At 41.9% G+C, this 21,807-nt stretch overlaps 2 protein-coding genes across 7 annotated transcripts; one reads left to right on the plus strand and one right to left on the minus strand.

Annotated features, from left to right (window-relative positions):
* Positions 1–1,170: 1,170 nt before the first annotated feature.
* On the minus strand, positions 1,171–16,066 carry LOC112112836 (protein-L-isoaspartate(D-aspartate) O-methyltransferase-like). 5 transcript variants are annotated; one of them, XM_024208897.2, is made up of 9 exons: positions 15,968–16,064; positions 9,327–9,472; positions 7,895–7,999; positions 5,071–5,102; positions 4,412–4,516; positions 3,273–3,393; positions 2,402–2,487; positions 2,013–2,182; positions 1,171–1,656 (listed from the first exon to the last, which is right to left on the minus strand). In XM_024208897.2, the coding sequence occupies exons 2-9, from the start codon at positions 9,442–9,444 to the stop codon at positions 1,644–1,646; spliced, it is 750 nt and encodes a 249-aa protein (XP_024064665.1). In that variant the 5' UTR covers positions 9,445–9,472; positions 15,968–16,064; the 3' UTR covers positions 1,171–1,643. The 5 variants fall into 5 exon arrangements, with proteins under 5 accessions (XP_024064665.1, XP_024064666.1, XP_024064667.1 ...); XM_024208898.1 differs by having other exon boundaries at positions 15,905–15,970; XM_024208899.2 differs by lacking the exon at positions 15,968–16,064 and adding an exon at positions 15,557–15,736.
* Positions 16,067–16,190: 124 nt separating this feature from the next.
* On the plus strand, positions 16,191–20,807 carry CCDC32 (coiled-coil domain containing 32). 2 transcript variants are annotated; one of them, XM_024208903.3, is made up of 4 exons: positions 16,191–16,279; positions 17,185–17,440; positions 18,712–18,868; positions 19,951–20,807. In XM_024208903.3, the coding sequence occupies exons 2-4, from the start codon at positions 17,197–17,199 to the stop codon at positions 20,087–20,089; spliced, it is 540 nt and encodes a 179-aa protein (XP_024064671.1). In that variant the 5' UTR covers positions 16,191–16,279; positions 17,185–17,196; the 3' UTR covers positions 20,090–20,807. The 2 variants fall into 2 exon arrangements, with proteins under 2 accessions (XP_024064671.1, XP_024064669.1); XM_024208901.3 differs by having other exon boundaries at positions 16,249–16,308.
* The last annotated feature ends 1,000 nt before the right edge of the window (positions 20,808–21,807 follow it).

Here is a 21,807-nt window from a genome sequence, read left to right on the forward strand (position 1 = left end):
GGGTTTGTTTAGTTTGGAAAAGAGAAGACTGAGAGGGGACATGATAGCAGTTTTTAGGTACACCTCTACCCCGATATAACACGAATTCGGATATAAAGCGGTAAAGCAGTGCTCCGAGGATGTGTGGCTGCGCACTCTGGTGGATCAAAGCAAGTTCGATATAACGCGGTTTCACCTATAACGCGGTAAGATTTTTTGGCTCCCGAGGACAGCGTTATATCGAGGTAGAGGTGTATCTAAAAGGGTGTCATAAGGAGGAGGGAGAAAACTTGTTCATCTTAGCCTCTAAGGTTAGAACAAGAAGCAATGGGCTTAAACTGCAGCAAGAGAGGTTTAGGTTGGACATTAGAAAAAGGTTCCTAACTGTCAGGGTGGTTAAACACTGGAATAAATTGCCTAGGGAGGTTGTGGAATCTCCATCTCTGGAGATATTTAAGAGTAGGTTAGATAAATGTCTATCGGGATGGTCTAGACAGTATTTGGTCCTGCCATGAGGGCAAGGGACTGGATTCGATGGCCCCGCGAGGTCCCTTCCAGCCCTAGAATCTATGAATCCTTTATCTAGAGAAAGGTACAGCATAAAATGCTAGTGGGAGCTAGAGATGTAAATTTTGTTTTAAAAGTTAACTGGTTAAACGATTAAAATTATATCTGTTAACTGAGGTCCCTCCAGCCAGGCCCCCGGGGGGGAGTGCGTGCTGGGGTCCCTGCGGCTGGCGCAGCCGGGGCTGGGGTTGCTCTGGCCGATGTGCAGGGGCTTAACATTTAAGGCCAGTTAACGGTAACCCTAATGCTTACCTGTTACCCTTTTACATCCCTAGTGGGAGCATCTTTATTTCAGCCCTATTAATTTGATCACCACCATTCAGGGCCCAATTTGAAGGGAGAAAAGAATTCCAGCTCCTAGAACATGCACAATCCAATTTCAGAAAAGATGCCACAACAATGGTGCTAATCAGTATCATATGAAACATGGGACCTGTCTGTTTCATTTTAAAGAATACCCATTTTTTCCCCTCTATTGAAAAGAAGTGCCTAATTTAAGAGAAAGCCTTAGGAGACTGTATCTCAATTCTGAGTAAGCATGCATGATTGCTAACACCAAGTCCTGGCTTCATCAGGGGAATAGTGTGTTCATACAGCTGATTAACTAGCTCACCAAAAAGGGGATGAGAAAAGAATATGTTTAATCGAGAAGATTAAGCAGATCAAATACATACTGTAATTTTTCTTCAGGCATCAGATGAGCAAGTCATGAATATAAATGCACTACCATTTAATCAAGTACAATACAGATGAATTCTCAAATCTGTAACAGTATTGCACACTCTCCATTCTCTATTTACATAGATATTGTATGTGGAGCTGACCAAAGAGGACAACTGGGCTTATCTGGTTTTACTCAGTCCAGGAAGAAATCAGACAAGATCTCCACAGCTTAGGAACTGGGTGCTGATTGATCTGGAGGAATATTCTTCTCTCACTCCTCCGTATTGAGTTCTTTAAAAAGCAGAAAATGCCTTTGTGATGTGTCCAAGTTAAAAAAAAATTTGATTTATAAAGCAAAGCCATACACATCTATAGTTGCTTCTTCAGGACCTGGTTCATGAGCTTTCCAAGATCATTTTGTAAGAGATATTCTGTCAAACTTCATCCCTATGGGTGGAAAAAAGGCAACTGTGTTACTGCTGTGAATAAATTCACAATCTTCCTTTACAATGATAATGCATATGAATATAATACTTATGAAAACAAAAGGCCAGATTGTGATGGAAGCTAGCATGCTCCATTATTCTTTAGTCTCTAAAATACAAGGAGACGCACACAGCTCTCTTGCTGTGCCCGAGCATGTATGCCCCTTCCCTTCGTCTTCCTGGCTGCATCTGCTAGGATTCTGGGGTGGATCTTTCAGCCAGCGGATTCTGGAGATATGAGCTTCTGTCAACATCTTGCCACTGATAAGGGCAAGTGGAACAAAAGACAAATTACAATCAGAGAAACTTATTTTTTACCGGGGCCACTGCTTCTCCTTATCGGTCAGGGGAACATAGATCACGCCCATCAGTTGCGTTTCCACAATTTGCCCATCACTGGTTTTGTCATACTGCATCAGAACCTGGTTTGCACCTTCAGGCCCAACTGGCAAGATCAACCGGCCACCTGGCTTCAACTCTTTCAGCAACTGGCAAACAGAGGAGTCAATATCAGCAAGGACCAGAAACAGTTTGAACAAGGAAAGAAAGACAAAAGTAAAGCTGATTATGAGGTCTATTATGTTCACCAAAGGCGTTTACAGGATTGCCAACTTAACACAGAACAGAAAGGAAGCTATTCCAGATCTGTTACAGCCACAGGTGCAAGGGAATGAATGCAGACAGATGACATGTCTGTTAATTCTTACCTCCTTTGGTACAGTGTCTGCTGCTGCTCCAACATGGATGGCATCATAAGGTGCTTCTTCAGGGTATCCCTGCCTGCCATCTCCAACTGCAGAGAGGGAATGTGCAATGAAGATCCTTGTTCATATGGCAACTCAACCTAGAGAACCCTCTATCTTTCCTTTCACTTGAAAGGTATGTGAGGAAGGCTTTTGTATGTCAATTGTGATGGCAATTTGGATTTCTACAAGAAGCCTCCTAAGACAGGCTGCTCTATAAAGTTAATTTTTAAAGGAAGATAGATTTTGGAAACAGGCAACACCGTTAGATGAAGGAAACACCAGAGCTGGGACGGACCGTACATGACAAAGTAGGTTAGTGCAGACACAGGACTCCAGAGACCGACATTTAAATCTGATGGGTCACAACGGAAGTAGAGTTTGGTAGTTTCCAATGGAGATATGGTCAAAAACCAAACCCAGTTATTTGGTATTAACAGCAATCTTTACTTAAGAGGGGCTTAGTACTGAAATAAAGGAGTTGTTGCACACCCATAAGAAGAAAGTTGTATTGACAGAGCTGTTTGGAGATGGATCAATTGAATGGCACCTGCCAACATTATATATGGCTTCAGTCAGTGTTATTAGCCACCTAACCTTTAATTTGCACTTACCTGTGGAAATTAAGTTATTCAACAGAAAAACAGTTTCTTTCTTAATAATACTGTGACAAGCACTTGAATACTACCCAAAAAAAAAGAAAAAAAGAAAAGAAAAATTATGCCAACCACTGAGAGAGGCAGGTCTCCAGAAGCAGTAAGGGCTAATCACTGCCAGGCTACAATGCATTCAGGTACAGGAATGAAACAATAAGGGCATGGGCTACAGAGCTCACCCAGAAGTTTCAGACGGCCAGAAGTGAGCAGAGTTGGGTCATCTTCTCTGACATTTCTAATGGATTCATGGACCAGCTCTTCAATATGTTCTATGCCTACTGTCTTCCCTGTGGGACCCACCTGAAAAGAGATAGATGCTTCATTATGCGCATACAGAGATTGTGCATTGTACAGGGTGTTTTACTGTTGAAGTGGAAGGATTAGAGAGAATTTCCAGGGAATTATCTGTTATGGGGAATATCTGAATAGGAGGTGCAAATTCTGTATCAAGTTAGTTTTAATGATGGGTAATCCTGTTTATAGAATCATAGGACTGGAAGGGACCTCAAGAGATCATCTAGTCCAGTCCCGTGCACTCATGGCAGGACTATTATTTAGACCATTTCTGACAGGTGTTAGTCTAACCTGCTCTTTAAAATCTCCAATGATGAAGATTCCACAACCTCCCTAGGCAATTAATTCCAGTGCTTAACCACCCTGACAGTTAGGAAGCTTTTCCTAATGTCCATCCTAAAGCTCCCTTGCAGCAATTTAAGGCCCTTGCTTCTTGTTGAATGCTGATTAGGAATCCCCATAGACTGGGCTAGTCATCTTTCAGGTAGCTATATATATATATGTTACCTGAAAGATGACTAGCCCAGTCTATGGGGATTCCTAATCAGCATTCATTAGGAAAGATGTAGTCATCCACTAAAGGTAGATTGGGAAGAGGAAACAAAAGCCTTCCTTGTCAGGATTTCTTTTTGAAAATGTGACCAATTCCCCGGTAGGAGAGTGTCATGGGCAATCTTCTAGTGCTCTAAGAGTATTTTCAGAAACTCCTTTCATTAAGTCATTTTCTGTAGAGTATGTTTCTTAAGTTCAACAAAGCAAGTGAAAGTCAGAAAGAGACCGTTTCTGTATATGGCACTTAATTCACTCCCTTTTCAGTGTATACTGGGTTAATTTGTCTACTAGATCGTACTTCTGTGGCAGATACACCATCTGTTTTTACTCAAACTGACTGGAGGGATCACATTTATCTCTTGTTTAAGCTGATCTGGGGAGAAAAAGCACAATAGGCTTGCTTTAAGAAGCAGATTACTTCTCTTCATATTTATCTCAAGCAAAGAAGCAAATAATCTTGTACTTTGCTCACCATTCTAGCAAAGCAAGCTGTGAGGTAACCACTTCCTGATCCCACATCCAGGGCCTTTGCTCCTTCCACTAGCTGATCCTTCAGCAACTCCAGAGCATGGGCATGCTATGGGGATAACACCAACAAGATGATATCATGATGCACACTTTCACACAGAGATATTAATTTCTCTCATGCCCCTCCCCTAGTTTTTCCAGTCAGAATTGTGTTAATTGTGCAAGCATATTATGTTTAAAAACAGAACTTTTTCCTTCCCAGGACTCATTTTGCAGTGATGTCCCAATGTTGAGTTTGTAAAACCATTCTGATGACAGCACCTTTGAAAGTTGTTAGGAATATGGATTTCACTAGTGGAATGTGTAGCAGAAAATATCTGGCTTGTGAAGGAAGAGGATCTCTTGAAAAAAATAGAAAACTTCACTTTAAACAATAATTATGTCTTACTAAGGCTAACAATTGATTTTTCAAGGTTGACTGTCCTTCCTTAAAACTGTTTGTAAGTATTTCACACAGTTGTACAGGACACCAGTAATAAATGACATGCGGTACAAGGCAGTGTCCAATGCTCATGCATATAAGACCTACGTCAACTTGCTATTACATCTTTTAAATTAAAGCGATCCTCCAAGTCTATGAATAGAATGGAAAGTTTATCTTACCATGTGGGGTGCACTGATTGTAGCCTTATATCCTGAAAAGAAACCACTGACCGTTAAACACAAGTAATATGAAATTATGACCATGTCTGAATAATTACTATTACCTCCTCTAAACTGTTTGTTTTTATTTTTCTTTCAATATCGCAAACCTTTTCTGTTCTCCCACCCATCTGAGGCGATGTACTGACTTAAACTACCTCCTCTAGGGGGTGTTAATGACAGCAAAGCAGCTAAGAGCAATATTTCAGCTCCTGACTGTTCCAATCACCACCTAAGTGTTCCAATCAACACAACTTTTCAGGCTCATTCACAACCAAGACAGATCTTCTGTTGCTTAGAGCCCACTTTTGCAGCCACTCCAATCAATAAGAATTCCGAGCACAGAATTGACCTGTTACGAGTTTGTTCGTAAGGAAGGGGGGGAGGGGGGCATAACAGTCACAAAAAATAGTTAAGTACTGTAATACCACAAATTGTCTAGCATTAAGCCACAAAGTGGATACACTCAAAATAGAAGACCAAAAAAAATCAAACAGATATTTCAATATGCTTGGTGTAGAAAAATAAGTTGTCTGAGAAATCAATAGAAAGGTGGTAGTGGAGGCAGCAGGGAGAAGTCTTAGAATGGATAATAATAATTCAAGGTTCACCCCTCAAGATTTCAGGAGAGGAGGAAGAAAAGCTACAAACAGTATCTGCCTGTGCTACAGATGTATGTGTGTGGAGGAAATTTAGATGTCTGTGTTGAGATACCTCAGTGACCGAGATTTCAGCTTCAGTTATTTATTTAAAATGTTGATTTAGACCAAGTTGTGAGGGAAGCTTTCAGGGCTGAGCATGCATGAGTGAAATATCAATGTGCAGTATGGTTACTATGCCTTGTGACTTAGGAAAAAAACCTGTCTCATAGAACGGAGTAAAACTAAAACAAAAGTGTGGGTTTAGTGCAGGGATGGCCAACCTGTGGCTCCGGAGCCGCATGCGGCTCTTTGGAAGTTAATATGCGGCTCCTTCCATAGATGCTGACTCTGGGGCTGGAGCTACAGGAGCAAACTTTTTAATGTGCCAAGGGTGCTCACTGTTCAACCCCTGGCTCTGCACCAGGTCCTGACCCCACTCCACCCCTTCCCCAAGGCTCCTGCCACTTCCCCCCGAGCCTGCTGTGCCCTCACTACTTCTCCCCCCCCCTCCCCTCCAAGCCTCCTGCACGCAGTGAAACAGCTGATTGTGGTGGGCAGGAGGCATGGTGAGGGAGGGGGAGGCGCTAATCGGTGGGGCTACCAGAGGGCAGGAGGTGCTGGGGGTAGGAAGGGGGGGGATCTGATGGAGGGGCTGCTGACATATTACTGTGGCTCTCTGGCAATGTACATTGGTAAATTCTGGCTCCTTCTCAGGCTCAGGTTGGCTACCCCGGTGTAGTGTTTAGCTGCAGTCATATCAGTTATATGCACCATTCATAATATTTTCATGGAAATTATTCAGTTAATGTGGACATTCATGAATGAGCAAGTCACAAAATGGCTTCATCCCTCAAATACAGGAATTCTACAGTCTAACCCAAAATTTTTATTTCCCCTAACATCCCCTCCCCCCATTCAAACATGCCTCGTGATTCAAGGTGATAGGTGCCATGGATGATATTGCAGAGTCAGGATTTTTGCTCTTATCTTGCAGCCATCCTTTTTTAAAAATAAAAAATCCCATTTTCTGACTTTGCATGTGGAAGGAAAAAGTTATATCAAGGAGGCTTTCGCGCTAAGTATCACAATCAAGTTCCTGAGAGCACCGAATACTTTACTCAGGGCATACAGAAATACTGTTTACTATTTTCTCCTTTGAGTTTATACTGTTTGCATTTATCTATTTAATTTTTGAATCTACAGATGTTTTAAGGTTTTCCTCTTTTCTGGCTCACAAACGACTATTCTCAGAGGTACTGAGTATGCACAACACAATTCCTACTGAAGTCAACTGGATTTGTGGGCGCACTGCACTTCTGAAATTCACACCAATGGCTTTTTGAACTCTCTGTTGTCTTGTCTACACTTACAGCAGTGTATAGTATATACTCACTACACATTTAGCTTCAGCCTGCTTTCACTGCAGCCTGTATCCACACTTGTCACTACAGTGTGTAGCTACATGCAGCAATGAAAGGCTTGGGTGGGGGAGCTGCTGGAACCTTTCACTACAGCAGGGAAATGCTTCAGAAACAGGACACTGCACTGCTAAAAACAGCCATGTAGATGTGGGAGGCACCGCTTGGGCATGTAGAGAGCTGGTAAGGTATATAGCCTAGGGTTCAGGCATATTGGGCACTCTACTTGCCCGAGTCATGCCTCACTATCTCCACTGCTATTTATACCCATGCCAGCGGGACATGCAGTGTCAGTACACCATACACTGCCCTAAATGTAGACATACCTTGTGTCAAGAAACAATGGTCTATCAACGATCAGGGCTAATCTTCATACCATTTGTTCTTTCTACACTTCATAAAGAGTTTTGTTCTTCAAATACAGTGGCCCCGTGATCATATCTGAGCATTCCCAGCCTCCAAAGGGCAGATCCTTTTTCTATTTCTCCCAAAGAAACCCTCGAGTAGACCCATACGGATACTCTTCTTGATGAGCCAGCAGTAAGAGTGCACATGAACTGTCCCCCTTTCCCATTCTTGACACTATTCCATACAGGCAAGACTTGCTAGCATAGTAAACCAAGACCTACAAACTCACCCTGTGTCTTCCCTCCACTGTTCAATCACTGAGATTAGTGCAGCCATTACACATACCATAAAAGTGTCAAACTGCTACAAATTTCTTACCTATTGACTGAGGAGAATCCATGTATGGTAAATACTTGGTGTAGTGGGCTCTATCTGTGGCCATTAACACATCCAAGACCCGTTGAGATTTAATCACTCCATTTTCTTAAAATAAAAAAAAAAAAAAAAAAAAAAAAAAAAAAAAGATGGAGAGAAAGATTTCAGCTATTTAGTATTGTAACATGTTCAGGTTTGGACAGAGGCAGTGGAGGGTTTGGGAGGGACAGGCAATAGAGCTGTGTGCCTCCAGGTTTGTGGTTCAGATCTATCCCAGGTTAATAGTGAGTAAAAGCAGCTACCCTCCAATAGGAGTTTGATGCCTTGCATAAAATGAGTTGACAATCTCAGGTCAGTTCCTAGCAGGCAAGTGTCTGCATTACCAAGCACCACACTTGGCAGTCTCAGCAAAGAGGCAAAGGACTAAATGGACAGATTTATTTACACTTTTATCCCCATACGTGGTTTCTTCAGGTCATATTTAAGGTACCTTGGCAGGATGTAAAATTATGAAGTTAAGGAGAATGACTGCAGAGAAGTTCATAGTTCCTTCATTTCTAATTTCCATGCAATAACTCCTGCTGAGAGAACAGCTGTGTTGCTCTAGCAACAGGGGAATTCAAAGCTATTACAGTTACAACCCAAATCATTTGTCCAAAATGGAGTGGGAATACCAATAACTATTCTAGTCCCAATATAGCTCATTGAGTTAACCGCATAGAGCACTGACTTTTACAGTCAGTTATATCAGCTTTAGTCTCTCTATGCCAGGGGTAGGCAACCTATGGCATGCGTGCCAAATGCGGCACGCGAGCTGATTTTCAGTGGCACTCACACTGCCCGGGGTCCTGGCCACCAGTCCGGGGGGCTCTGCATTTTAATTTAATTTTAAATGAAGCTTCTTAAACATTTAAAAAAACCTTATTTACTTTACATACAACAATAGTTTAATTATATATTATAGACTTATAGAAAGAGACCTTCTAAAAACGTTAAAATGTATTACTGGCACACGAAACCTTAAATTAGAGTGAATAAATGAAGACTTGGCACACCACTTCTGAAAGGTTGCCGACCCTGCTCTATGTAATTGTCTACAGAATCATACAACTGGTGTTTTGCATATTCTCAAATTAGACACACATATGAGAGACTTTGGGCCTGGATAGTTTTTCCTACTAGGAAACTAGGATAGTTTTCCTAGCATCATGTCCTGTTTAGGATTAGAAACAGAACAGTTTCAGGCTGTGACATCCAGATTCTGAAGTGGGTGAAGATAAAAGTGCCAAGACTATTGCAGGACATTTTAGAATGATGGATTACAATCCCACTCAATCAAATGTGAAAAATCAAACCTACAACTGTTAAAGTGCTGTGAAGTTTCATCATCAGCTTTAAGTGTGAGCCCTGAAGAGGGGCTGCTGGTGGTACTCACTGTAAAGATTGTTGAGTAGCTCAGCATGTGTTTTCCCACTTGAAGTCCAGGCCATGGTTCTTGTGAGCAACAGTCCCATGAGCACAGTAAATATAGCACACTGCAGCACACGGCTCATCTCTCAGAAATGCAGTGGCCTCCCAGACCTTGCGTGCCAGTCATGGGGGGAGAAAGAGAGAGAGACTTTAAAACAAGCTCAGATAACATCCAGCAAAAATCCTTCCCAATCACAAATGGCCAAGATTAAAATGATATACACATCCTATAGCCATTAAACAATTTATGTTACATGATGTGCCTGATTACCAACCCTGAAGAATCAATACCTCTGACCAAACAATAGACAGAGCATGGATTGCTGCAATGCAAGAATTCCTCATACTGCTCTGCCAACATGTCTTAATGTGGACCTAGAGAAAGCACCTCCATGAATAAAAGGATACTTTAGTTTAGGAACAGAGTTGACAGTTAGGGCTAACTGATGATGGTTCATATTATGTGGACACTTATTCCCAGGGAATATAGAATCAGATGCCCAAACATACATGGCAACAGCTTTCTGTCACCACTAACCTGGGCTAGATTCTAACTAGCAGTATAGAAATAAAAGGTTCTGTACCCAGTTACCACTTTTCTGCACTTCTCAGTGTTATGACCAACACTGAACTGTGTTTTTGAAGACTCACCCATTCCGAAGATATGAAGATGTCTCTGGACTCATATAAGCCCTTAAGTTCATTTTTAAATTAAGAAATTAACCAACATTACAAACACAACTTGAATGTCTAAAGAAGGGAAAAACGAAACACTATTGCTACACAAGTCCATAATTATATAGACTATTATAGCACATAAACACAGCTCCTGCATTTCTACATATTTTGCAGCAACTAAAAATTGCCTCTCAAAATTAAAGGAAGTGGGGAGGAATCTGTGTCATTTAAGGGCTTTATAACAGTCCCCTGATTACTGGGGAGCTACTTCAAGTACAGGTCTGCTTTGAAGAGTGTAATGGCATTTTCTTACTCCTTGTGTATATGTGATCAGTTTTATTGTATGTTTTTTATCATTAGAGTCAGCACATAAGTTTTTATTAGCTTGTAATCCTTTTAGCCTCTCAAAGCCAACACAGCTATGGGAGAGTGAGCTGAAGTTCCTGTTCCATGGTAAGCACCAGAATTTTTTTCCTAACTTACAGCCAGTGATATGAGTGCAGCTCTACTGTCTTCAGATTCTGCTGTAATGATGCCTGTTGTAGGGATATTAAAGAAGGTACTAACAGTGATTCCCCCAAGTAACAGTGACCCCCTCATAATTTGGCCCCCACACTTTAAAATCCAACAGTTTCACCAAGTACAAAAATCTCTTGGGTCTTCTGTTAAAACTTGTAAGCTACTGTCTGTAGAAACCATTGATTATATCTATCCTGTGAAAGATACTTTGTTACTATGTAAAACTTACAAACAAGTTAATTGACTTTGTTCTTGAAGTAATTGATACAATGTAAACAAACACTATAAGCCATTAAGTGACTTTCACTTCATTCAACGGCTCCTAGGACAGACCCCCACCCTCTGTGATTAAAGGGCCGGGAGTCTCAAATGAATTAGCACACACCCTGAAAGTGGTGGAGACAGTAAATTAAAATATGGTTAAGGTATGGAATGTATGCTGATGAATGCTTGATATACATGGATGGTTAGGGAGGTGCCAGCCTAGAAAGGAAGTATCCATCGGCCGAAGAATGTGTCAAGTGGATGACCAGAAAACCCCCGGAGGGTAAACTGGGATCCACCCCATCACCTGGAAGGATGAGAAACACAAACTTTGGACAGTGTGGAGCCACCAGGAATGTGCCACTTTGGACAGGAATGTGTGCCATCTGCTGATTGAGTCAGCAACAGCAGGATGAAACAGCTCCCATAGACTAACATAGGAATTAATTCCTATAAAAATGGACTCTAAAGACTGATGACTTTGAGTCTCTGGTTTTGCTACCAACCTCCAGGAGCATCAGGTGCATCTGACACAGACTCGGCTCCATCCTCATGACCAAGATACCTGGCCAGTAACTTGGCATGAGCAACTTCTAGGCTGGTAACTATAACACCTATACAGAACTTAAATGAATGATTGTGTGAATGAATCTCTCTCTCTTTATATATAGATATGTATGTGTGTGTGTGTGTATAAGAAATAAGTAGTCAAACAACGTTGTTTACTTTTATCTTTTGCTTTATCAGTATATTTACAATAAATGTGGCATCTTTGCCTTATCCCTCTTAATAAGATCCTGCTGGTTTTTATTCTATTGGTATAAAACTGTGAGGTAGCGATGCTTGTGCAATCCCTTCCCCTTCAATGTAGAGCACAGATGTCACTGAGCTTAATTTGGCCTGCAGAGCTATTTTTGCTAGTGATGATGTGCAAGATGGAAAAACCCCAGATTGATTGTCAGAGCCTAGGCTCAGTTTGCAGGACTGGGTGTTGGAAGAGACTCTTACCTGTAAGTTAAGCACATTTGATGCAAAAGTAATCAAGACAAACAAGAAACCCACAATGTTATTTCAGTAACCTTTTAGAGTAGAACTACACCTTAAACCTCCTATCATCCTGTGTAACAATATACAGCAATGCCAGTGTGACAGTCTGTACCCTTACGTTCATTCCTTTTTCCAAGACTATGCTAAAATTTGTCATAATTGGATAATAATTTATTTGTATCCAATTATTACTTTTATGCCTCATTACTCGTAGTCACTTAAAGTCTTTCTGTAGTTAATAAATCAGTATGCTTGGATTGAAGTGTTTAGGAAACTTCACTTGGGATAACAGGATTTGTGCATACCATTTTCTATTAATAAAATGACAGACTTTATATGAGCTTGTATTATCCAGGAGAGGGTTGAGCAGTACAAGATGCACATTTCTGGGGAAAAGTCTGGGAGAATTTGCTGGTGTTGCTCTGCAGTGTAATTCAAGAGTAACTGGCCGTAGCACTCATATAATGTAGCTGGGAATATATGCAGACCAGGAGTGGTTGCTTTCACAGCAGAGCAGTATAAAAGACACCTCAGGCTGGAGAATTGAGGGGAGACAGCTGTTCAACAGTCCAGATTGTATCCTGTGTAATGTCACAGGCACACACCACTTTAGGACAAGTAGTAAAGAATGAATCCAACCAAAGCTGCAGAGGGAACCTAAGAGAAAAGACATAAGCTAGATAAATAGGAGTTTGGCCAGGGTACTGGAGCTCAAACATCTGTTTTCACTAAAATACCACCACATCATCCTGATTTTGATTTTTTTCTCCCACATGCCACAACAGTTTGCAGAATATCAGTTGCCCAGCTTTTAGTTTAAGTGGATCTAATGCTATTGGTGTGTGGATTGATGGAAGACATTAAAGATGGCAGCCTTGAGAGTCCAAATTTTACATTATAGATGGCTGCTAGGTAGATGTGGAGTCTCTGGCAGGGTGGATTTTCAGATCTCTGAACCTTCTATCATCTGTATTTTTAAGAAGGGGGAATAACCTTTACATCCCTGTACTTCTCAAATCACAGTTACATACAGCCTTCTGTACACGTCAGTCATTCCCATCCCCTGCCCTCAAAGCAAAAGGAAACCAGAATTAAACCATAGGGTCTCTATAATTACTCAACTATAGTTACTTTCCATGGCCAATGTGATTTACATATGCAAACTTAATGATGAAAAGGAAGTGACAGGCAGTCAAGTAAGAGATGGAAAAAGCAAAGAGAAGGCTAAAACATGGCTTTCTACCTTGGTCTGACCCAGAATGCTGGGAAAGGCAACGGGAATGCCCAACTTTGCCCCCACCCCCACAAGGGCTTACTGCAGGATCCTGTTAAAATTGAAAGTTACAAATAGTGTTGAGCTAGTAACAAATTCTCCATGTCCACTACACATTCCTTAACATACTACTTTATTGCCCACCCAGAGACAAGTTTAGTCTTCAAGGACACCTTCCTCTAAAAAAAAGTGAGAGTGAGGAATTCCCTTCTCACCTCAAAGAGAGACCATTACTCTCTCCAGCTTATACCATGAGTGGCAGAAGGGTGACCCAGAACTCCAGGGTCACGGCCATTGGAAGAGGATATTTTGCACGTCTATAGCCTTTCATCCAAGGACATCTTTAGAGTCAAGCTCCCTCACAGAACATCAAACCCTTCAAAGACCACTTTTCCCCCCTACAGCAAGAATAGCCTCACACAGATCATGAATTGTTTTAAATAAAATCTTATAACCTAGCTCTAGGTTTTACAGGATTTATCACAGGCAGGTAAAAGAAAGAGAATTACTTTTGTGACTTCTTATATCTAGGTAACTCCAGATTACCTCTACCTGAAACTCATTATAATGAAAGAATATTGACACGCATACCAGATTTCTAGAGATTATTAATATTTTCAGTTATTCCTTTTGCCATAAAGATTTTACTGGTTCTGCAGAAATCACATATGCAAAAGCCTTTCAACTGGAAATCACATGAATCTGTCAATTATGAGAAAGCTCCATAAGCAACAAGAGCTGAATATTGAATAATAGTGAAACTAATCACAAAGTATTATATGTTAAAGCATTAAAATACAGATCTCTGTGGTGCAGAACACAGCACTGAGATGGTTTAAATGTGATGTCTAATATTACAAGGGTGAGGTGGATTTTTTATTTTCAGTTTTAAAACTTTACTTGCAATATGAGAGTTGACTAGCATTTGTTCAGCTGAGATTTTCCCTCCCCTGCCCCACTAGTTTTAAAAGATGATAAAGATAATCAGATGGGAGAAGGATGAGGGAAATCTCACTGTGACATGTACATCGGAATTAAGGATTCACTCTCAGTACAATTATATTTGAAGTCAATGTGAAAAAGCAACCATACCCCAGATAGGAATAAGATCAGACCACTGACTCCATCTGATCTGGTGGTATCAGACCACCAGCAATGGCCAAAACTGGTTTCTTCAAAACAAGATCCCTTAAATGCACCCCCAATCAATTGTGCAATGCTGTGCATTAGGGGCAGGGGAGGAGAAATGCTGTCTATTCCCCTACAAGCAATGAATCTTCAGATCACAAACTATTTCATTACCTCACTTATTTTAACTTGCATAACTATACATGCTGTTGCATTGTGGAGTTGAGAATCAATAGACTGTGGGAATTCTCCTAAAAGAGAAAACCTTAAGGCAAGGGTGCATGTGTGACAAACTACTCCATACTTAAGTGATAAAAACCTTTTTTACATCTCTTTACAGAACTTAAAATAATTAAAAATACTCTCTTTAATATTAATCAAAAGTTTGTTAGTTTTAAATGGCACACCTGGAGAACAATGGCAACATTGGAATGGGATAACTGAAAGCAACAGCAGCGATTCAAGACATTATGTAACATACTAATTTGTCAGAAGATTCCCCTGGAGAATATTGCTGATTATTACCTACAGTGTTCTCCACTTAACTACAGGTTGCTTAATTACACAATCAGTTTATGTATAGAAGAATCAGAGCATGATCAGTTGCAAGTTATTACAATAGAAGCTTGGAGTTAGGAATACCAGAGTTAGGAACTGACTAGTCAACATCACACCTCATTTGGAACCGGAAGTACAGACACCAGCAGAGATTAAAAAAAGCAAATACAGTACAGTACTGTGTTAAACAAACTACTAAAAGTAAAGGGAAAGCAGCATTTTTTCTATATAATAAAGTTTCAAAGCTGTATTAAGTCAATATCAGTTGTAAACTTTTGAAAGAACAACCATGTTCAGAGTTAGGAACATTTCAGAGTTATGAACAACCTCCATTCCGGGGGTGTTTAAGTCTGAGGTTCTAGTGTAAAAGTTAGCTATACAAGGACCTTTTAAAAATTCACTATTCAAATACCAAATCAAGCTGTAAATGCGGCTCTCTGCTGTGTTAAAGCTCCTGCCCCTTGACTCATCTGAAGAGTTTTGATCCACCCACCACCTTTACCACCCGCGATTAGCACGTGCAGCAAAGGGGAAAGCAACACGTCACTCGGGTATAAAAACATCCCGTTGGAAAACAACACGTGTGTCCCACTGGCAAAGGGAACATGCACGGCCCTGAGAGGGCTGGACAGTTTCCAGCTCCCTCCCTCCCTCCGCGCTTGCACCCAGGAGCGGGCGCGCAGTGTGGGGCGGGTCCCGGGCGGTGCGCTCAGCAGTCAGCGACTAACCAGGGTTTGTAAAATTAAGCCTCTGACTCAAGTGCCAGCGAGTTGAAATCGGAGGCAAACAAAATAAACCCTCGCCCCGCTCGAGCCTGCGGGAACCGGCCGGCGCTGGCAGCCCTCGCCCCGGGCTGGCTGGGCGCCCCAGCGCTGGGCGAAGGAGGCTGAGGGGCGCCGCCTGGGCTCGGACCGAGGCGGGCAGTTGGGCGCAGCCCCGCCCACCCCACCAGGCCGAGAACGCAGCTCCCACTCGCCCAGCGGAGCAGGGACTCCGGTGCCCACAGGGCCCGCGGGGAACGGCCACCTAGGCCGAGGGCGGGGGCACGGACAACGCCACATCCTTCCCTAGCACACCTGACTAGGACCCCGCGCTGCCCCTGCGGAAGTGGAGTGGGTCCGTGGGAGCATCAGCCTCACCTGCGCAGGCGCACTAGGGCCTCCTCCGAGCCCTCATACCGCACAGACCCACTTTCACGCCCCCCTCTACTATGAGTAACAACGACTGCCCTCCGCCCTCCGTTTGTTATGGGGACAACTTCCGCCCGCTTTCAAGGTGGCGTCACGCCAAGCACCGCGCTACATTCCCCGCCCCCTCTCTCCAGGAGGAAGAATAATTGGCACTTTCCTGTAGCCAATAGTTGGCACTGCGGTGCTGCCCTTCCATTCGCTGATTGGTCAGGCTAGACGTCAGTGAAATCTCAGTACGTCCCCATTCGTCCTACCCTGGAGGTAAGAGGGGGCAGCAGTGAGGGACTCAGGTAGGTGGGTTCTTGGGCTCTGCCGGTACTGGGGTGTCGCTGCTGCCTCTGTGCCGGGAGGGGCCGTCAGCGCACCTCTGGCTTCAGCTGGGAAAGGGTCTGGGAGGGTGTTCCCCAAAGAGGTAGTAGCAGCTCCCCCGAGGCTGAAGGGCCTCATGATGAGGGCATTGGCATCGCCACCATCCTTTGGACTTGACCCTGCTGAGACTTGGAGCCTTTATTTTCATGCCTGGCCTATGCCCCCTGAGGCAAAGAATGTGCCCTGCAGGGAAGATGGGCAGCCTCCCCCCAGTTATTTACCCAGCCCTAGCCTCTCCCTGAATGGGGATGTGCATAAAAATGGGACCTGGAGCTCAACCACACTTGTCTTTTGGGGGTTTACATAACCTGAGCAACAAGGTTTTTGTAATTCTGCCTTTTTTGCCCATGTGAATAGGCTCTGGCAAACCTTAGACTTTGTTCACTGCGGCAGAATTGCTGCATTATGAAGTAGTGTTTGGTTTGAAAATTTCAGGCTTAGCTGAATGGCCTGTAAGTCACAGGATGGACCCATCAAAATGAGGGTGGCTCTTTACAAAAGATAGTGTAAACTGGAGATTATTTTAAATTGACTGAGGTGCAAGCTTTTCTGAATCATTCTATTATGACTCATACAGTAATAGATCACATAATCCCTCTATACAAATACAATCTATTAGTACAAATTTCCCTTTATGGAAAGTGAGAAACTAGACTTTGTGATTTTCTGAAAGGAGCTTTCTAAAAATCTGGAAACTTTCCCTTTATTTAGACTTAAGGGTAGGGAAAGAATCATGTGTAGATGTAAACATTGTTTTACAGTTGATGCTTACAATTCATCATATGTATCTTTTTCAGGAATTCTGCATCATGAAAATGATTGAGAATGTTGACTCTGTAGTGACTAGGTCAAGCCAGGACCTCTGGGCTGAAATCTGTTCATGTCTGCCAGATCCAGACCAAAAAGACGACTTTAGTGATTCTTTTACAGATTCCTTCACAGATTCTTACATCAGTGGAGAAAGCCAGGATGAAGAACCAGGTGGTTCTTTCCAAGCAAACCTGAAGCCCTGGGCACCTCTGAAAGATTCAGAGATATATTTAGCATCACTAGGTGAGTATAGGGTAAAATTCTGATTTCTGAGTTTGCCTCAGTCAGAAAGTAAGTTTAGAGAATGGTGATGGCTTCTGTATCTCTGTTAGTGTAATTGTAACTCAGGGGATGATACGCCTCCCTCTGAATTAAAAGGCTGTAGACTCAAGCTCCACACGAAGATTTGACTTGTACCCAACGTTGATAGTGCACTGAAGTACTGGCAATCGGAGGAGCTGCAAAATTAACTTAGTTGAGCTTCAGCTGGGCTGGTAAAACTGAGGCCCTTTCTACACATTTCTGGGTATTTCTGTGGGTGAATTAAAGATCCCACACAGTCTTTCAAAAATAATTCAGAGTTAACCACTGTTCTTCCTCTAAAGAAAATAGTTAAATGCAGTGGAAACTATGAATGGGGAATATGTTCTGAACTCATAATGACTACTATGTCTGTATTACCTGTATCTAATTTGTTGCGTTGTGAAACCCTTTGAGACACTTCTAATCATTCTATCAAATATGTTGTGTGCTTCTGGAGAGAAATGCAGTTTACTATTGATCCGTGGCCACTGTCCAGCTTGGGGGAGAAAAACTCAAAACAAATACCTTTCCTAAGTCCTGCACACTCGAGAGATCAAAAAAAGAAGTCACTCAGAGGAGTTCTGCAGATCTTCATAATGTGATCATCCCTCTTCTTTCTTGCACACTGTACACATCCTGACATCAGTTCTTCTCTTGTGCTTTGATCAGTTGTTAAATAGTTAATACTGGCACTTAAATTCTTATGACTAGGCTTCGGAGTCAGTACCCTGTTGCAACTAATAGGAACACTTTGTACCTCACAACTCTTGTTTCAGCCTGTGTGCAGAATTGCAAGGTTTCACAGTCTTTGCAACCAAAAGGGCTAGAGACTTATGTCTTAAAACGACAACTTAGAGTCTGGAGCACAAGATGACAGCCTCCAAAAAGAAATACTGGCCTGTTATGCCACCACAAGCTGGCCCAATTTGACTCCTTCCTATGACACTCATCTCTGTCAAAACTGCAGTGAGCACAAGTTAATACATGAGCCAAATAAAGAAGAAATCCACAATAATGGAATTAAAAAAAAAAAACCCTATTGATTTAAACAAAAGAATGCACTCATCCAGATTTCAAGTAGTAGTAAAATGGTTAACTTTTAAATATCATTTAATCATGCAGAGTTAATCTAACCCTTTGGATTTAAGCTCTCTCACCATAACCACCTGTTTTTCTCTCTCTTCAATAAAACTTCTTTTTCTTCCCCCCAGAGAGAAGACTGATGAGAATTAAGGGTTTGTCTCAGGAAGTGACCTCCAAGGATATGCTGCATACTCTCGCCCAAGCAAAGAAGGAATGCTGGGATAGGTTCCTGCAGGAAAAGTTTGAGTCTGAATTTTATGTGGAGGGACATGAATCTGAAGAGAGGTAACAAGCATGATGAGGAAAGGCCAGTCAGACTGATTCAGGGGTTACCGTTAGCAAATAGAGCAGAGCTTTATTTAAAAAAGTAAAATTGTTGGAGATTTCTAATGGGGGGGGGGGGGAATTATAGCATTATAGTAATATTGATACTTAACACTTGGCCTCTTCCGAGCAAGTCACTGATATTACTACAGCATTTCAGCAAGACAGGAAAGTAGTCCTAGTCCCATTTTATACATAGGATGACTGTGGCAAAGAGGTTAAGGCCTGAATTTTCAAAAGTCCACTAATTTTGGGTGCCTCAATTTTGGCGTATCCAACATGACACACGTTGGACCTGCTTTTCATAGGTGCTGTGGCTTCAGTCGCTTTATTTAGAATGGTGGGTGCTCAGGCTTGCTGAAAATATGGCTGAATATGTCTCAGTTAGGAAATATCTAAAAATTTAGGCCTAAGCCTAGAGTGAGAAGCTCTATCCAGGCCAGCTCCTGAATCTGCGCAGAGCCCCACTGAAGTCCACACTGCTCCAGCAAGAGAGACCTGTGAGGAGCTTCTTGCAAGATCAGGTCCGGGCCGGAGTTGGTGTCAGAGCTCAGATTAGAACTCTTGAGTTCCTGGCTCCTGTTTCTATGCTTAGCCTGTAGTGCTCCTGTAAGCTCTCTCCCTTGAAAATAAAGTTTTATATAAGTGCTAAATATTAGCATCCTCATTAGGTAGGTCAGATAAAGGAAACAGAAATTGTTCGGGCTTATAGAACAATGGTCCTAGTTCTGTCATGAAAGATGCTGTTTCCTATACTTTGAACTGCAGTCCCTTAGAGACAATGTCCTGACTTGTGTTACAGATGCCATTAAATCATCATGTGGGGATGTCAGGAACCAAACAGTCATCTTCTTGAGCACAGTGGATTCCTGTTTCTTCTCTGGCACACAGATTAGTCCGTTAATAAATCCTTCCTGTAGCCATAGGAGAGCCTATAAAATGGAAGAAAGGCCTGTGGAGGGTTAACACCACCACATTTTATAATTCTGTACTGGCTTTTACTACTACCTTATATTTAACTTCTTACTTCTGCTTTCCCTCAGCACCCTGGAACATTTAAAGCGGTGGCTGCAGCCTGATAAAGTGGCAATCAGTACTGAAGAGGTACAGTACCTGATTCCCCCAGAGTCCCATATAGAGAAGCAAGAAACTGGGCAAGAGTCTCCAGCAGCAGAACAATGAAATGCACTCCAACCATGCAAAGCAGCTGTCCAAGGACTGATGGAGCTGCATTCAGTGGCAGTAATAAAAGGGTAGGATGAGGAAATTGCCAATTTTTGGTCAGCAAGGGAAAGAGCTATGGACATCCAGAGGATAGAATTGCATGTGTTATCGACATGAGTGAAGTGTCCTGCAACTTTGTGCATGCTGGACTTAAATCTTGTTTTTATCTACGTGGTTTTCCATCTTGTAGCAAAACAGTCATTCCAGTTAAAAAAAATAAATTTGTAATTCACTGAGGTGATTACTGAACAAAAAGGGTGATATCCTAGAATAGCGCAGCTAATAACTCAGAAGACAGACATTTCTTCCTCCTTTCTTGTACCCTCACTTTGTGGCTATATCTTTCCTGTTGCTAGCTTCACGGGCTTTACTCGTTGATCTGTTACAACAATTCCGCTGTAAAGTTATCTGTAAAACTCCACAATTTGTGCTTGAGTTGGCGCTAAACTGTATCCTGGAGAGATGAGAAACATTTGTCCTGTTTGGATTTGGTGCAAACTAAATGGGATCCTACTCTCCAATGATAATTACCAAAGCCTGTTTAACATTCTTCTCTTTATAATGTACCAGCCTGGAATATCACATTTATTGGACCTTCAGACAGTCTTGTATGAAAAGTGTTCCTCTACTTTTTTTCTTCTGTTCGATTTGTTTTTTCCCCCCCCCCTAGAGAGGGGCAGGTTAGATTCTAAATCTAAATTATAGATTCTAAATCAGTGGAAGTGACAACTGATCAATGGATTGTTTTCATGTTAAATAATTCTTACATTAAGCCTGTTTGTATAGATACTTGATCTGTTTTATCTACAGCACACTGTCCCCAATCATTACTCAGAGGGTCTGTAATCCTGACCTTTGTATGAGACTGACTCTTATAATTATCGTATAGCTGCAGTTTCTTATGATATCAACAGTATAGGGCAATAGAGAGCAATGGCTTACATCTTCTGCTGGGTTCTTAAAACTGTAATGATTAGTTCTAATACTTTATACCGATGTAGAAGTTATGTAGTAAAAAATGGATCTGTGAAATGCACTTGCAAACCAGCTTCTTGAAATACCTACCACTGTTTCCATGTCTCCATAATTGAGTGGTGCTACTGTCTCTTGATTCAAGCCATGGTTTTACTGCTACTTCTGAGCAGGAAGTCCAGTAGGATGACTTGGGACTTGTCTAAATGGGGAAATTTACCTGCAGAACTATATCACTATAGTTACACCAGTATAAGTCCCTGCATGAACACTCTTATTACAGAATAAGTGTCCATGTGGGAAATTATACTAATATAACTATATATTATACACACAAGTATATAACTATACTGGTATAGTTCTGTCAGTAAATTTCCCTGCATAGACATGGGAAATACAGCTCGTCGTTTGAACATATAGAGCTGGGTCTTTTATTGGCCCACAGCTGGGAAGAATTTACAGTATTAGTGCCAGTGAAAACCCAGACTTAAGTTTCCTTCAATGCAAAGCTACTTATTTGAAAGAATCAGACAAGCAGCAAAAAGATTATACACCGCTTCTTCCTAATAAGCCTCAATTCCCCAAGCATAAACTCTTAGTAACTATGTTGGCCCTACGCATTATCCTGATTGGCAAATAAAGCAGGTATAGCTACCAGTTCTAGATGGAGACTTCTTTTCCTTTTCTTCTCAAGCACTTGGTCT

The sequence above is a fragment of the Terrapene carolina genome, unplaced genomic scaffold, assembly GCF_002925995.2.
Source record: "Terrapene carolina triunguis isolate 2854851 unplaced genomic scaffold, T_m_triunguis-2.0 Scaffold96, whole genome shotgun sequence".
In the NCBI taxonomy this organism is placed as follows: Eukaryota; Metazoa; Chordata; order Testudines; family Emydidae; genus Terrapene; species Terrapene triunguis.